The sequence below is a fragment of the Talpa occidentalis genome, unplaced genomic scaffold (genome assembly GCF_014898055.3).
Source record: "Talpa occidentalis isolate TD23 unplaced genomic scaffold, MPIMG_talOcc4v2.1, whole genome shotgun sequence".
Lineage (NCBI taxonomy): Eukaryota > Metazoa > Chordata > Mammalia > Eulipotyphla > Talpidae > Talpa > Talpa occidentalis.
Genome location: NW_026555331.1, coordinates 100,088,611 through 100,105,010, shown reverse-complemented (window position 1 = coordinate 100,105,010; position 16,400 = coordinate 100,088,611). Strand labels below are relative to the sequence as shown.

Genomic DNA, 16,400 nt, shown 5'->3' with positions numbered 1-16,400 from the left:
GTGAAGGTCCTTGCAAGGTACACTGGGGAAGTGCCTTCACTGAGCCTGCACCAAATCCCTGCTGTCGAGGAGTTTATATTCTGCTGGGGGGAGGAAGCACTATAGCCCTCCAGAAACAGTGCCCTATCATGAGATGAAATTCTGTCAGGAGCTTTAGAAGCAGGAAAGCTTGCATGTTAAGGATGTGGGAAAGGAGAGTTGGGGGCGGGGAATGTGAAAGGAGAAGCGTTTGAGTTCTGGATAGAGTCTGATGGGTAAAAATTCAAAAGTGCATTCTTGATGGAGATCAAACCCATTGGAGGCACAGAACATGTGCTCAGGGAAAAGGGCCTTATACAGTGTGGCCAGTGTGGAGGGGTATTTGTGAGGAAGCTGTGGGAGATGGATATGCAAAGGTAGCTGGGACCATATTATAAAGAATGTTGAATTTCGGATTGAAGAGCTTGGGCCAGAAGGCAGTAGGGAATGCATTGAATATTTTTGTTCAGAAGACCAGTAGGATCAGACTTGTCCCTCAGGAAGGTTGATCTAAATGTAACTCATCGGGGCCTCCCCGGTGGCGCAGCGGTTGAGCGCTGGGTTGCGAAACTGCCCGGCCTCTGTGGCGCCGGTTCAATCCCCGGCTGCTCCCCGGCCACCGGAGGAGGGTCCCACATGGCGTGCAGACCTCTCCTGCCGCCCGCTGCTCCCCTCAGCAGTGTACTTTGGTCCTTCTGCCTGCTCTGCTCCCCGCTCTGGCTCTGGTGGATTCTCTCGCCCTCCTGCGCTTCTGACTGTACCCAGTGCTTGTATAAATAAATAAACAAACAAATAAATAAAACATGCCTCTATTAAAAAAAAATTCTTAAATGTAACTCATCGACTGAACTGTAGGTGAGGAAACCCAGAAGCAGTGTGTTTTGTTCACTAAGGCAAGAAATGAGTTGGCATTTGGTGGGATTGAGGAAGGAAGGGAGCTAGATAACAGATATGCTTAAATCTTGGACTCTATGGGGAAGGCTCTTTTTTTTTTTTTTAGTGTATTTCACAAGAACCTGTGAAATTCTTAGAAGTGAGGCTCTTTTGGATCAAAATTTTCTTATAAATCCAGTTATTTAAAGAAGTGGACATTAATATCCTGAGGAGTAAAATGACACACCACATGGCTCAGTTCCTAGTATAAGATTCTGTCTATCCTCAGGGACATGAAATATATTCACATCTTCTCCACATAGCCCCGTACTCTTGAATTATTTACTATACTGGTCTCTACTCCTAGATCCTGGAGTAGAAAACCAAAAGAAACATAGAGTTAAATTCCTTATAATCACACTAGTAGGAATAACCAAGGGAAAAAAGTAATTTCCATGATCATTGAGTGTATTCCCTGCCTAAGGCATCCTATTTGCATATTCATGTTTCCTTTCCGCCTCACCATCCCCTCCCCCACCTCTGTGGTTTGAGTAGGTTTTATTTTCTCACATAGACAAAGGACTGTTTGCTAAACCAGAATGTTTAGTATCAGACGTCTGTTCTTATCATGGAATGAATGAACCTGGATAACAGGATTCCAGACCAGAATGATATCCCATTTATATACTGTATCAATTTATCTTCTAGAGAAATAATGTCTATATTAGTTTCTTTTTGCTTTTTATAGGTTCAGATGTTAGTTATATATGTATGTGGGTTTTTTTAAGTATAAAGGATAAGGTCTAAAAAAGAAATATGAGCTGAAAGAATTATTTATAGGGAGCTTAAAGATAAAAGATGAGACTCATTCACAAGATTCCATATAAATTTCCAGATAAATGGTGCAGCATAAAAAAGAATAAACCTTCTTATAGTGAAGAAGAATAATAAAACCATTTCCCAAAAAGTCTGGTTTTCAAATTCAGCAAATGTGATCTGAATGACTTTAATTTGGGTGATGGGCAGAATATAAAAGTCAAAGAGACATATACGCTAACCTTCAGCAACCTAATTCCCAGTGGGGGATGACAGAACTAATGGGCCTGCATCTTGTGGGAAGGTGAGAGCACCTGGGAGGAAGAGAACCTCCAGCCAAAGTGCTTCTGGCAGGGGTATGGAACAGCTCTTACTGATATGGGGCCTTAGCAGAGGATCCTGGCACTTCAAATAATTACATCAAGAGATGGGACTCATTCACTTAGTTTGGGCTGGTGTGAACTTTCAAGCGGTGTTTTGAAACAGAAAGGGTAAAAATGAGGGGAAATGAATGGCAAAGATAAGTAGAGCTACAGTACTGATACTTTTAGGCAGCAATGATTCTCAAAACAGATAGAAGGAGCTTGTATCAATTTAATCTTAGAATATTTGAAACTGTCCACCCCAAGAGAAAGTTGTGAAAACTAGATGAAGGAGCCAACTGGACTGTTTCAGGACCCCAAGGGAACTTCAGGCAGAGTCAAAAGCTGGACAGGAAGGCTACGAGAGGGACAAATCCTGCCCAGTGGAGACTCGGCAGTGATGGGGTGATGGGCCTACCAGATTTGTGTGTACCCCAGATGTATTGGACACTAGACATGGAGGTAGCATTGCCTTTTCAGTTTCCACTATTAATGGGGATAGCACTTGCAAAATGATCCCAGGCAGTAACCTCACTGCCTTGGAGCCCAGGCCCAGCTGGACATGTGCACTGTCTCACCCAGGAGGTTGACTGAAGGAGCAGCCAGTTCAGGCAGGACCTGCCAAGACACAGCCAATTTTGTATATTACTTCTCTTAACAGCCCAAACCATTTTCCTTATTGTGAAATCGATGCTCTATCCCTGTGCAGCTGGATATTGGTATAGTTTTTAGGACAGAAATTTTTAATACATATCAAAAGCCTTTGAAGTCATGATAGCTTTTGACCAATTGTGTAGTGGCTGGAAGTCTAACTTATTAATTTTAAAAATCATAAATAAAGTAAAAATTTTATATGCAAAGATATTCATTATAGTATTCTATAAAATCAGGGAGAATTGAAATAACCAAAAGTCAACAGTAGAAGAGGGAGTAAACAAATTATGGAATAGGCTTTGATGAAATGTTATATAGTGTTATATCATTAATAATAACTAGTGAAAAATTCATAATATATCCTGTAACATGTTAAATAACTGCAAAAGCAGCTATGAAGACACCTTTCCCAAATTCCATTTGAGACTTTGGTGGACATGTGTGAAAGAGATAGCATTCAAAAGAAGCTAAAGTAACATATACTCGGTACCTGCTTACTGCTAAGAGCATTTGTATTTGATTATCAAGTTATGGTAATTTCTTCATTTTAAAAAACTGCCTCAGAGAACTTTTCTAATGTGCCCCAGATAAAGGAGTAGGTGCAGTTCTCAGACTGTTTTATCTGACCTGGAAGCCCAAACTCCCTCTGCTCTACTCTGCCCCGTCAACCAACTTTGAAAATTAGTGGAATTTTGACCTCATAATTAGAGTTGATGATTAATATTATGCAGAACAGACAGCTTTACAGAATGAATGAGGTTTAACATGATCATATTTTGCTTTGTATTTCCTTTTTTCTTTAAATGAGAAATGTGAGACAGTATCCTCATAATATATGCCATATTTTAAATAAATATATATAATGTAGTAATTAAAGGGATGGATGAGAGAAGTGCTATAATGAGATGTAGTGTATATAAAGAAACATGAATTTAAGAGAGCTTTCAGTTGAAATTGTAAGTGCAAACAGAACAGATTAAAAAGGATGAATCTTTTAAAATGTCCAGAGGGGAGCAAAAGCACAGGTCATTCCCTAAAGGGAAGGAGGAAGAGATGGAGCATTTGGGTTCCTTTGCTAAAAACAGTGAAGGGGACACCACCCTCTCACCAGGGGTGTAGGCTGGAGAACAGAGTTCAGCCCTCCCTAGAGATTGAACTCGGTGACCTGGAGTTTTTTCAGTTTTATCTGTTGTTGTGATCCTCTGGGGAAAGGATGTTGCCTCAAAGGACCTTCTGCTTTCTTTTATTCCATAGCTGCAAAGCCCAGAGAAACCTGAATTCCTTCTTCGCTATTGTGATGGGTCTCAACACTGCTTCTGTCAGCAGACTGTCACAAACATGGGAGGTGAGCCTCGGGGGTCCCCACAGAGAGGGCATGGGGTGAATGGGGGGTGGGGTGGATGAAACTAAAAGGAAATATTCCAGGAAAAAGCATGTATTTAAAATAAATTAATTTAAGTGGGGTAAGTACTACTAAAAACGTGTTAGAAATTAATGTGTTGAGTGGGTAGAAACTATTCTGATCAAATGGTCTTCAAAGTGGTTCTTCAATATATACAGAAGAGATAAGATTTGTAAAATACTCCCCAACTAGAAGTAATCTGCTCTGCTCCTGTGATATGTGGCTTCAGTTCTATGTGGTTCCTCTCAAAAGCTCACTTGTGTGCTAATGTGTGTCCAGAAGTACATCCAATATGATTTTAAGGAATTTAAACTCTTGGACCTCTTACTGCAAGGCCTCTGGCAGTATGTTCACAGGGATTATGTGTATTTTGGTAAAATTTACTAAGTAGTTATTTTATGTTCTGTTTTTAAGAGGGCCTACAAAATATTTCAGGCTTCAGGCCTCCCAAATCCTGCCTCTGCCTCTTCAGCATTGTATGATGGAGGCTCCCTGGGGTCCCAGATGGAGAGCCCCACACAAGTTAGCACAAGTTCTGAGACACAGGCTCTCAGGGTCTATGTGGTAAAAACTGAAACTGAGGTGTCCCTAAATTTCATCAGACTCAAATCTAGGGGCTCTCTACCTCTCCCAGGGCCCCATCACCTTCTTTCCTTGGGCTTTTATTTCTTTGACTCTCCTCTTCCTATGTATTGACTGACGACTTCACATGCCTACCTTCTCCCTCATCCTTTCTCTTTAACCATCAGGCCTCCCCCTATGACTGTCACCTCCTCATTGCTGGCCACTGTAGCCTCTCTCTAGTCTCCTAGATTCAGCTCCTGTCACTGCTCCATTCTTTTCATAGTTCCCTACAACAGAGAAACTGATAGTTTGGTTATTTTTCATATTTTGTATTTCAGCATAGGTCTCAGGGCAACTTACGGATTCACTTTTTTTGAGTCAGGGGCCATACTCTGATGGTATGCACCGTGGTGACCTGAGGGTCAGGGTCAGTATGCTTCTTGAAAAGGGATCCAAAAGAAAAGAAATAAAAGGCCTGCCTGCTCTGGTTAAGCAAACAAGATACACACGCACATCAGAAGATTAAAGGAGATGGGGCAACAAATGCCACAATCGATCAGAGCAAGGAGAAAACAAATGGCTAACAAGGGCCAGGGGAGAGTGGAATTTGAATTAAACCTAGAGAGAAGCTCTGATTTGCAAAACTTGGAAGGAGAAATAATGTACTTTAAACAGCATGCATTTTATGTGCATATTAACACCTACTATGTGCAGGGCACTGTATCAGTGCCATGTCAGGCAACTTAAGAACAGAATATGCTGGGCCTCCCCGGTGGCGCAGCGGTTGAGCGCTCGGTTGCGAAGCTGCCTGCAACCTCTGTGGTACCGGTTCGATCCCCGGCTGCTCCCCGGCCTCCGGAGGAGGGTCCCACATGGCGCGCAGACCTCTCCTGCCGCCCGCTGCTCCCCTCAGCAGTGTACTTCGGTCCTTCTGCCTGTTCTGCTCCCCGCTCTGGCTCTGGTGAATTCTCTCACCCTCCCGCGCTTCTGACTGTACCCAGTGCATGTATAAACAAAACAAACAAACAAAATAAATAAATAAAGCATGCCTCTATTAAAAAAAAAAAGAACAGAATATGCTCTGATGAAGAGCATCTTGAACCACATCCAATTAGATCACAGAGGAGCAAGCACAAGGACACTTTCTGCCTCAGAGTAGCTTAGATGACAATGAAGAAAAGCCCTGCGCTGTAGAGCCTTTCTTGGAGGTTGAGCCCAGAAGCTGCTTAGGGGAGTTGGGTTGGGTATCCCAGATGGAGGGAAGCACAGAATAGCTAGGCCTGGTGATAAAGATCACGCTGTCCCAAATAGGTAATATAGGAAAAGAAGTAGATCTGAGCAACTGGTGCAGAGGTTAGCAAACTTTTTGTGTAAAGGGCCCGATAGTAAATAAGTAAGTTTAGACTGTGACTCAACTCTGCCATTGCAGTGCAAGAGCAGCCATAGCTATCAAGCTCTCGCCAGCCACTGTAGCACGAGTTCGATCCCCGGCCAGGGAGCTACCACATGGCGCAGCAGACCTCTCCTGACTCTCCCGCTGCTCCCCTTAGCAGTGTATTTCAGTAGATCCACCTGTTCTGTTCCCTACTCTGTCTCTGGTGAATCTTCTCATACTTCCCCGCCACCCTCCGCACCTCTAGCCTGGACCCCAGTTCTTGTATGTATAAATAAATAAAAATAAATCTTAAAAAAAAAGTAGACAGTAAACTGGATTTGGCTTGTGACTGACCCCTCCAGTAGATCAGTTTGGCTTTAAATGTATTGAGTTTGAGATGCCCCTGGGAAATTTATTTGTAATGTCCTACAGACTGACATATGCAGCTCAGAAGAACAAATGGGAATCGGTAGCTGTTACCTATGTTTTATCTTTTTTCATTCAATTTTGTCTTCCATATATTAATATGTGTGTCTGTAGATATGACAGAGTTTCCAAACAGATGAAACTACCCGTTTGCTGCGATGAATTGGGTCCAGATTCCAAATTACAGACTGAAAATCTATTTCTAAGTAATTGAAGGATCTAATTATTAGGGAGTTTGCCTTGTTTTCTTGATTTGTTTTGGAAACAGAAAATTCCACAAAAATCTTCTCATTTCTCACTAACACTATTGCCATTAGTGTTAATAGCTAGGATTTGTTAAGCACCAGCCATGGACTGTATACTTTCCTTAAATTGTCTCCATATGAATCAAAGAGATTAGGTCTCATACCAAATCACACAACTAGAAAGGAGCAAGAGTCAGGATCCAATTTCATGTAACTGATTACTATTTCATTACAAAGGCTTAACTTAACCATGTTAAAGGCAGGCTAAAAAATTCGGGGCCCTACTTCCATGGGCCTGAATTTTCACTTGGTAGGACACCATATATTTCTGTATTCTGTCATTTTACACACCACCTGTTGGTGTAGCTGATCTTTACAGTTCAGTGCTTCCACCCATTAAAGTGCAGACCTCATCATTTAGGGTTTCACGGCCTTTCATTATTTAGCCCTCTGCTGTGAAACATAATTATATCATTTGTGCCCCCCATAATGTCAGCCAACATTATTATTTCTCATTTAGCAAGACTATAAGAAGATGAGAGCATTTGTCAAAGCTAGGACCTGGAACTGACATCCAAGTGTTTATTGAATAGTCACCAGTGTGTGGAAAGTCTAACCAGCTAGATTCCTGAATTATGTGGCTGATATTTATTTTAACTGTTTTTAGCAACATTCCTCAGGAATGTCACATTAAGGGTGATGAAAATTGCATAATGAGACGCAATCAGGGTGGAGCAAGATGATGGAGGCATTTATGATCAGAAATGGGATGCCTGTAAGCACAACTTAATGAAAACTCCCCTTGCCTCTCAAAATAACCAACTGCTTTGATCTTTCTTTTTTGTTTTTGTTTGTTTGCTTCTTTTTTAGAAAATCCCTGGAAAATTTAAGAAACTTTTCTCTGAACTTGAAAGTTTAACGGTAAGTAGCTGAAGCTAAGGGGACTTATTCTTCAAATTAAGTGCTAATGTTGAATTTTCCCTCTAGATTTTCAGTGGTCAGTATCTACACTCCACCATGTCAGGGATCTTAACCTAGTTCACTTGGTTATGAAGAGTAGCTTTGTTTCCTTTAAAGTGAAGCAAGTTGACACTTAATGGTTCTTTCTCTCCATGGTAAAAGGTAGTGAGATTGGTCCTTTTGATATGACTTGCAGAAGGCAGATATTTTAGTCCTTTTCAAATCACTATTTAATGACCATAATTTTAGTGTACAATCAGTATCTTATGTCTTTTTTCTTTCTACAATTAGGTTTAGATACAAAAATGTATCATTTCTTCTCAGAGCACGATAAAATAGTCTTCGCTTGTTTTTTCTGTATCGTCTGTGAATTATGAGGACAGTATTCTTTGCTGTATACTTAACAAAAGATGTTGGGGGCTACCTCAAGTTGAAAATTATGCAGAATAAACTGTACTAAAGAACCTATTTGAAGAAAATAATAGGACAATCAAAAGGTGCCTGACTTTCAGAGTCATTTCCCTTTATTGTAAACCAATAATTTGACTTTCATTCATTGCCTAAACTTCCCGCCCTCATTTAGTGAGTTAATTCTCCTAGGAAACCTTTATCTACTTCATTCTTAGGAAGAACCTCTATATCTGCGTCATGTTCAAATTGTGTAGCAAAAGTAAATTTAGAATTGTTTCTATAGCACATTGATTTCTCATTCTCTTTGTAATCTGCTTGGTTGGCAGGATCCTTCCCTGAACCACAAAGCCTACAGAGATGCTTTCAAAAAGATGAAGCCACCAAAAATCCCTTTCATGCCCTTACTGCTTAAAGGTAATGATTTTCTGTACTCTCTGTGCTACATAATTCTATCTTCTAGAAATGTATTACTCTCTCTATAGAGGGCAAGAAAAGGACTCCAAGTTTACGTATTTAAAGTAATTTTGACATCCAGAGGTAACTATATTTGCATGTGATTGTTTTTCAACTTCTCACTTTCTTCGGAGATACTTAATTTTATTTGAGCAGACTTTAAAGCTCTTGACTCAACAAAACTTGGCACTAGAAACTTTTGTGTTTTTATTGTACTTTAGTTCTAAGTGCCATCTTATTTTCTTTGCGTCTACAATCCAACTAATTAACCGAGGATAAGACTGGCACAAAGAACCCGAGTATGATCAGTCATGTTCCACCTTTGCAATCTAAGTTTCAGAGACATAGCCCACAGTCTACTATTGTGTAAGAAATACCTTTGGTTAACACAAGCAATATACTCCACAAAGTACATTAGTAGAGAATGTACTTTATTCTTTCTTGAAAGGGAATCCAGTTAGGATAATATTTGACAACTCCAAGTTATTCCACTAACCTTTCTTTCATAGAGCACCAAATAATTTACAATGAAATATGTTAGTGAAATCTCAGTGGTCTCTTTCAAATGAAGGGCTTGAATGGAAAAGTAGTTGTCTTTAATTTGGTCTGTGCTTCTGACATTCAGTATATATCTCATCCTTGTGCTTTCTAGGGAAAGGGAACTTGGGCATTTTCCTTAGCCATGTTTTCATTCCTTCAGAGGGATTTTGTAGGAATACTAATTCATCCAGCTTCCACCCTTCAGAGGCTTGTAACTTCTGCTGTTCAGGCCCCAGAGACTGCATCTAGAAGTGGGATTCTAGACATGAGTTGCCTGGAAACTGGACTGCTGGTCCATCCGTCTGTCCTTTTCCCCTGTCTGCCTCCATTGCCAGCCCCACTGGCAATAAAGCTGACATCCTCTCTTCAGCTCTTCTCACAATTAGAGCCTGGAGAATTATTGTGAGTTGCTACGTATCCCTGCAGCTGCTCATTTGTCTTCATCTAGAATAAAGCAAGAGTATCTGTGAAACAAAAATGCACCAGGACAACTGAGAGACACACAGAATGTTTCATTCAAGTTGGAAAAAAATCTGTTAAATGTAAATGGATGAAAGGAGGAGAGATTGTAATGCCAAAATGACGATGTAAAAGTTCATTTGATTTTTCATATTATTATTTACTTTTAAGATAAGTTTATTCAGGCTTATGATTTTTATTTGCAAAATAAAACACCTTCAAGTAGACAGTGAGGGTGGCAGGTGGGAAGTAACTCTTAGAATCATTTAGTCACAAGAAGGAAATGAGGACAGGTCTGGGAAAGGAATTTATTTTAGGTCAAAATAATTTTGAAATAATAAATATTTTAAGGTAATGAGAAATTACTTGACAGTGTCCCTTGAACTTAATTAGATATGAGCATAGCTTTCTGATATATATTAGTTGTTGTCCCAAAAAATTATTTAATGCAGTCAAGTGTCTCACACTTACATCTTAGCTTGGATGCAATTTTCTGCTCTGTTGAATTTATCTAGACCTCTTTGTTGGCAGCAAAACAAATTTCCTTTTTTTCTACTGAAAGTACATTCACTCATTTGCTCTAGTAAATTAAAGTTGTTTTTTCCATTAGGAAGCTTCTTGAGTTTAAGCACTTAATTTTCCTTTATTTTAATTTTTGACATCATAGAAGTAAACATCATTAGTACTCTGTTGTATTTAACGTTACCTTTTTTGTGTGTCTGAAATAATTTTCAAAGGAAATAAAATGAAGGAATTTAAAATAAAATTTTTAATTTTAAAATATCCTTCCTGCAATAAGAAATTTTGGGGGAAAACAGGGAACATTCTTCGGTTTTATAATTGCAAAGTTATTTTCAAAGTTTCAATAAACTGCTTTAGAGCAATCAACATTTTTTTATTTAAATATTTTATTTTATATAATTCTTACATCTTTTTTCACCTTTGCACAATGTATGCATTTTCATTTTGGTTATATTCCCCATAAAATTGCACCCCCCCCCTTATTTTGACTCTAGTCCTTCCTTTCCCCGCCCCTCCCTCCCCCCTCAACTCCCTTGTAGTGTGTCTCTGGTTTATAGTTGCTTGTTGATTTTGATTTTTACTTTGTATTGATTAGTCTTTTTCCTGGTCTCTTATTTAGGTTTTCTAAATTCCTGCTATTAGTGAGACCATCCGGTATTTTTCTTTTTCTTTCTGACTTAGAGCAATCAACATTTTAACAAAACTCTTCCTCTCTCCCCCTTTAGCCACCTATTTTATGTTTTGTTAGCTAGAGAAAAAGGACCAAATTGAATGCCTTGGGTGTTAAGAAAGATTAGACATCCCATGTTTCATGTTTTGAGATAGTTCCCAGTTGGAATTCAGATCAAATCAGCACACAACCTGAGCATCCTTCCAGCCATAAGTTTTTCTGTCTCCCAATTGAATTTTTTAGCTTTTGATTTGTGTTTCCCTTATTTTGTGATGTGGAACCCAGTTCAGGGCATGACGAATGGAAACCCTAAGGAAGTATTAGGAAAGGATCCAGCTGAGCTAAAGGTCGGAAGCAGCTGAAGAATCTATTTCTTGTAGTAGTTTTGGAGATGGTTGTCCTTTTAACAGGCGTCTGAAAATAAACTGACATCCTTCTTGTAGGTTGAGTATGCATATCTTAGAGTAGATATTATTGTTTCAGATTTGTGGGCATATTTAAGTAAAAGGAATGTAGGGTGCTTGTATGTTTCTTCCTCCTTATTCACTTGCAATATCTGCAAATAGACACCCAGCAGTTCTGCTATATCAGGTGTTCGGAAGATGTTCAGGTATCTCCAGCTGAGAGGGGTCTCTTAGATGCTCATTTGCCACACAGAACCTGGTGGGTGCCCTGAAACTACTTCACAGCCTGTGACTTAATTTCAGCGGTCCTACTCTTTGAGCTCAACCACTTATTTCTTTCTTGCTGTCACTTATTCATCATCACACACCTGCTGTTAAACTGCATCAAAACCATCAGCCTCGTGAACCCCCTTCTTTTGGACTAGAGTCTCTTCTGGCCGTATCCTCGTGCCTGCACCTACCTAACAGCTCCCATCCTCCGTCAAGGAGTCACATGCATCTACTGACCTGGACAAGTCTCTGACAGTTGGGATAAAGAGAGATAACCAGGAAGAGGAGAGATCTAAGGCCAGAGGGAACAGAACAAGGGAAACAGAACAACAGATTAAGGGAAACACTTAAAAGTTACAGGGGCACCAAATATGCCATAAATGAACCAGTTGACTTTAATGGGCTGTAACCAGAGTCTGCGTCCTTTCAACTTGAGGTACCAGAGGTGCACAGCGGTGAACTTGCTCCTGGGCTTGAATCCTAGTTCTGACTAGCCACGTTGTGATTATGGACCCAGCTGTGTGTGTTCTTTGGACCATAACATCTTCACATTCTCTCCCCCTGAAGTTTTACCAAATATATATATATATTTTTTTTTTAATTTATTTATAGTCTCTTGTGAGGATCAAATGATTGCATGCAGTGTCTACTGTTATTCATAATGTAAAGTGTCATTGTCAGCACCTTCATTGTAATCCTTGCAAACTGAGGAAGAGGATGGCAAACTCTGTAACACTGGTGAAATGGGCCAGGTGACTCTGAAACAAAATTTGTAATCTGAATTCTCAGGGAGTTAGGACAGGCTAGGCTTTTAAGTGGTGTTTAATGTAGACAGAGTTCACACAGTGCTTTATTTGCTGTGCCAAAAAGGTAAAAGCTAATTGTGTTCACTATTCTTTTCTAAATATTGTCACAGAGTGAAAACTTGCAATTCTTTTCTAAAAGCAAAATCATGAAAGCTACTTAAATAACCAGAGTTTGTTGTACAACTGGGTAATTAATTGTGAATTGTTTTCCTGCTAGGACATCAGTTTTTAAAAAGCTCACAATAATGTTTTAGTCCCTGTGGGAAACTGTGAGATTTGCTTGGGGAAGTGTGGTATCAGTGTGTGTGATAACTGTGACTGCTGGTGCCCCCTGGTGTGCTGTCAAAGCTTGGCAGTGCAGTGTTGGAAAGCGGGTCTCTGCTGCACCTATCTTACAGTTGTCCCATAGGGATCAGCAGAATTAAAGAGTTAATCAAATGTAAATGTTTTCCCTTCCTGTTTTTTAGGAAACTTAAGCTATTCTTTACTCTCTTTTATATCAGGTTATTTTAACAAGATTTTTGAAAATTATTTTCGTATGGTTTACCTTCCATATCTGTGCTATAACATGCTCATTAAATTGTAGTACATTTTGTGTTTTAATTCTTATCTGTGAGGCGTTTCTGATGCTCATTGAACCTCTAATCTGAGTTTTTATCAGTCATCCACTGTAAGAGCTTCAGCTGCTATATTTATTGTAACCAACTCCCAGATCCCTATCTTGAGGGGTACTCTTGTTTATAGCAGCTAAAAGGAAAGTTTTATTTGTCTTCTGTCACTTTAAATACAGGGTCTTCCTTCCTACCTGAAAATATACCTTCATCCTACTTAGGTTATTTTTACCAATAGTGCTTTCTTTCTACTGATCAAATAGAACCATGAACCTTGCCATCTTCAAACCTGTCCCTTTCCTCACTCATTTTTCATATACAATCAGATATTGACTTTAAGAACCAAAAATCTGAACTTAAACATCTAAATCTCTGCATTTTAAGTAAAGAAGGCCGCATACACTTTGCCAGGGATTGTTAAAAAGCAAACACATAAATATGAAAATCTGTTGTTTCTGACTATTCAGTTGTTTTCTGCTCAGCCTTCTGGCCTAAAAACATAATGACCAATTAAATCCTGGAATAGCATTAGCTTATAGTAAACAGGAAGAAGTCAAACACTTTGTTGTAAGTGCAAAGCACACACTTGCATTAATGTTACAGTGTTTTCTCTACACGCACAGATATAAATTATACCCTTTCACATCGAATACCACAGAGAGTCCAATTCAAATTGCCTTGTCAGATGCATGGAATAATCCATAATGTTTCAGAAAAATTAATAAGTTGTATTGTATCCAGACCTCTTCGACCCCAGCTCATGATCCACTCCCTATCTTATATATATCTTTTTGTTTTTAATTTTCAGATGTAACATTTATTCATGAAGGAAATAAAACATTCTTGGATAATCTTGTCAATTTTGAAAAGCTGGTATGTAAATTCCATTATTTCTCCTATTCCCCACTATAAGAGAAATGTGTGCTTTTTGTTGCTGCATCAGGAGACAGATGGTTTAAGTACTTTGCTCCTTGAATGCATGGGGTTTCCATGCACTGCTGCATGTTGTGCATTGTCAATAAAGTGTATTCCAACCTCAGTGTGTTAGCAAGGCTTGAGAACCAAATATGGATATTGGCCTTTTTTTTATATGAAACTTCATTAGATTAATATCAGTGGTTAAATATATATTATTGAACCAGAAATAAAACTGTAAGATTCCTGTCACAATGGTTTCACAATTGTGACATTAAATTTTACTCCTTTAAAGGGCTCTCTCTGTGTCTCGGTGTGTGCTGCTACCGAGGGCCAGAGAGAGCTCTCACTCTGGGAAGGTAAGTACATCTCCAGGTACTCCCAGCCTGGATATGAATCTGGAATTTGTAGGGTCTGCATATGTGAGGAAGGACCAGGCTTTATCAATCTGCAGACAAATGGTTCCACTTCTGAGCACAGTACAAAATGTTCTCTGCATCCGTGAGTAAGATAACCCCATCAGTTCTTTCCTGCCAGGTACTGAAATGCCTTTCCTGAATTTCGACCAGGAGTTTCTCAAGGGAATCAGTCATGCAACGGGCTGCTCCTAGCCTTTCTGACTGACTGTACTTATAAGGACTGAACAGCTGTAAAATAGAAGTGTTCAAAATACTGTTGACTAGGAGAGGAATGGATTTGACTGACAGATGAAATTTGGTGTCAGAGATTAGACTGTCCTTTATGGTTAAAGATGAAACCATTGACCCCTGCCCAAAGAGCCTGTCTTTTGAATGGCCTTCTCAGTAATGGTACTGGATTTATGTGGACTATTTCAGGAACTGGTCCCTGGTTCCCTGTGAGGTTGGAGCAAGCATTTAAGTGCCACAAACTGATGAGTCCCGACCAGGCTTGGCATCTGCTCTTTGCCTCATAAAATATCCTGCTCTAACTGCCAAGTTCGGATTAGGCAGCAAAGGACTCATGTAATCAACTTCTGTACAACTCAAAAACCCAGCACCTGGAAAATGGAAGATACTATGGAATATCTTGCCATTGCTGCATGATAATCATTTCAGAATGATTACTTCATGGCACTTATTTTTTAAATTGAATATGTCTGTACCTTCTCAAATCTCATACTGCACTAAATACTTTAAGTATTATTGTAAAACTTAAAGTTAAAAAAATAGAATATTTGAGATACCATGGCTAAACCAATATAACCAGAAATAGATAAAGTGTTGGTCTTTTGTATTTATTCTTTAGAGATTTATTCTGTTTTGCTGTGATGATCTGAAAACCACAGAGCACCTACATGCAACCAGAGGCTGAGGGCACTAAGGTTCTAGTGTCTTGACAGGTTAAGCTCGTGTTTGGTGTCAATGAAATGGTTGCAGGAGTATGAAGGTTTTGGTCAATATTTGCTTCACCTTCTGGGCAACATCTCTGGTTCTGAATACCAAATGAGCTTTGGAGAGCATATGTGAAGAGGTTGGATGAGGTGTGTCACTCCAAGTGAAATTCCCTAGAAAGTTCTGGTAACTTTCCCTATGACTAACCTAGGGGGACAGGAGAGAACAATTGATTTCCTATAATTTGACTGTTATCTATTGTTAGTGCAAACTTGTGCTTGACCTTCTCCCTAAATTGAACCGCTGACTTGGTTTAGTGCATTGTGTCATTTCCCCTCAGATAGTGCTACCAAAGTGAGAGAACAATTCCATAAAGGCACATATGAGAACAAGCTATGGGAAGCGTCCTATACCCCTTCTCTCTTTCATTCTGACCAGCATCTCTGGTCCCCCCTGCTTTCTCCAACATCCTGAGGAAGCCTTTTAATGCCAGCTATTATAGTCTAGGGTCTTGCTTTCATATGTGTTCAGACTTCAAACTAACCCTAGGAGCTGAAACAAAGAAAGTCTGAATAATAATCCTTCTGTTAAGGTCAGTAATTATCTATACTCATAATCTTTAAGAAAGTTTAAGAAAATAGAATGGCATGAATAATATTCTATCAAAAATTTTTCATTACTAAGACAATTTTTTTCAAAAGATAGCCAGACAATAAGTGCAGTTACGCAGCCCACAGCCGGCCGTTGCATGCACACATCATACCCGTGCTGATGTACACACTCCCATGCTCATCAGGTGCTTGCTAGCACATCAGTTCTAAAGACAGCAGATTTTGTGTATTAGTAACTTCCTGGTCCCCTAAGCTCAGGGCTCATAGTATACCTCATGCTGATTCCCTGCTTGCATGGAGAAGACAGGGTAAAGTTAGAATTTTTTTCTAGAAAGACAAAAATTAATGTAATCACCTCACATAAGCCTGTGTTATACTTGGATGCCAGAGAAGAAACAATTTCCTAGTGCTGTCAGTATTTTCAAGGAGTGTTTAACAGCAGAGGACAGGGTTTCACTTAAGCTAAAACAGGATCATCTTTCACAATAATGAACCAATAGAACCTAAATGAATTAACTTGTGAGAAGCCAATTCCTCATGATGGATATTAGCTCAAGCCAGCTAGCAGATAATTCAGTGCATTATCTTTATCTGGCTGATACAGACCAACACATTAAGTCAGATGATGCAGAGACCCAGTAGCGCTCATTGGATCTAATAAGATTTCCATTGTTCCCTGTG

The 16,400-nt window shown here is 39.5% G+C and overlaps 1 protein-coding gene across 3 annotated transcripts in view; it reads left to right on the top strand.

The window, feature by feature from the left end:
- RAPGEF5 (Rap guanine nucleotide exchange factor 5) overlaps positions 1-16,400 on the top strand; it is a 238,926-nt gene that overhangs the window by 210,453 nt on the left and 12,073 nt on the right. For all 3 annotated transcript variants that reach the window (XM_037508969.2, XM_054692418.1, XM_037508977.2), the window contains 4 exons: positions 3,978-4,068; positions 7,606-7,656; positions 8,433-8,520; positions 13,650-13,714. In XM_037508969.2, coding sequence (XP_037364866.1) covers positions 3,978-4,068; positions 7,606-7,656; positions 8,433-8,520; positions 13,650-13,714 — 295 coding nt within the window. The remainder of the gene's footprint in view (positions 1-3,977; positions 4,069-7,605; positions 7,657-8,432; positions 8,521-13,649; positions 13,715-16,400) is intronic.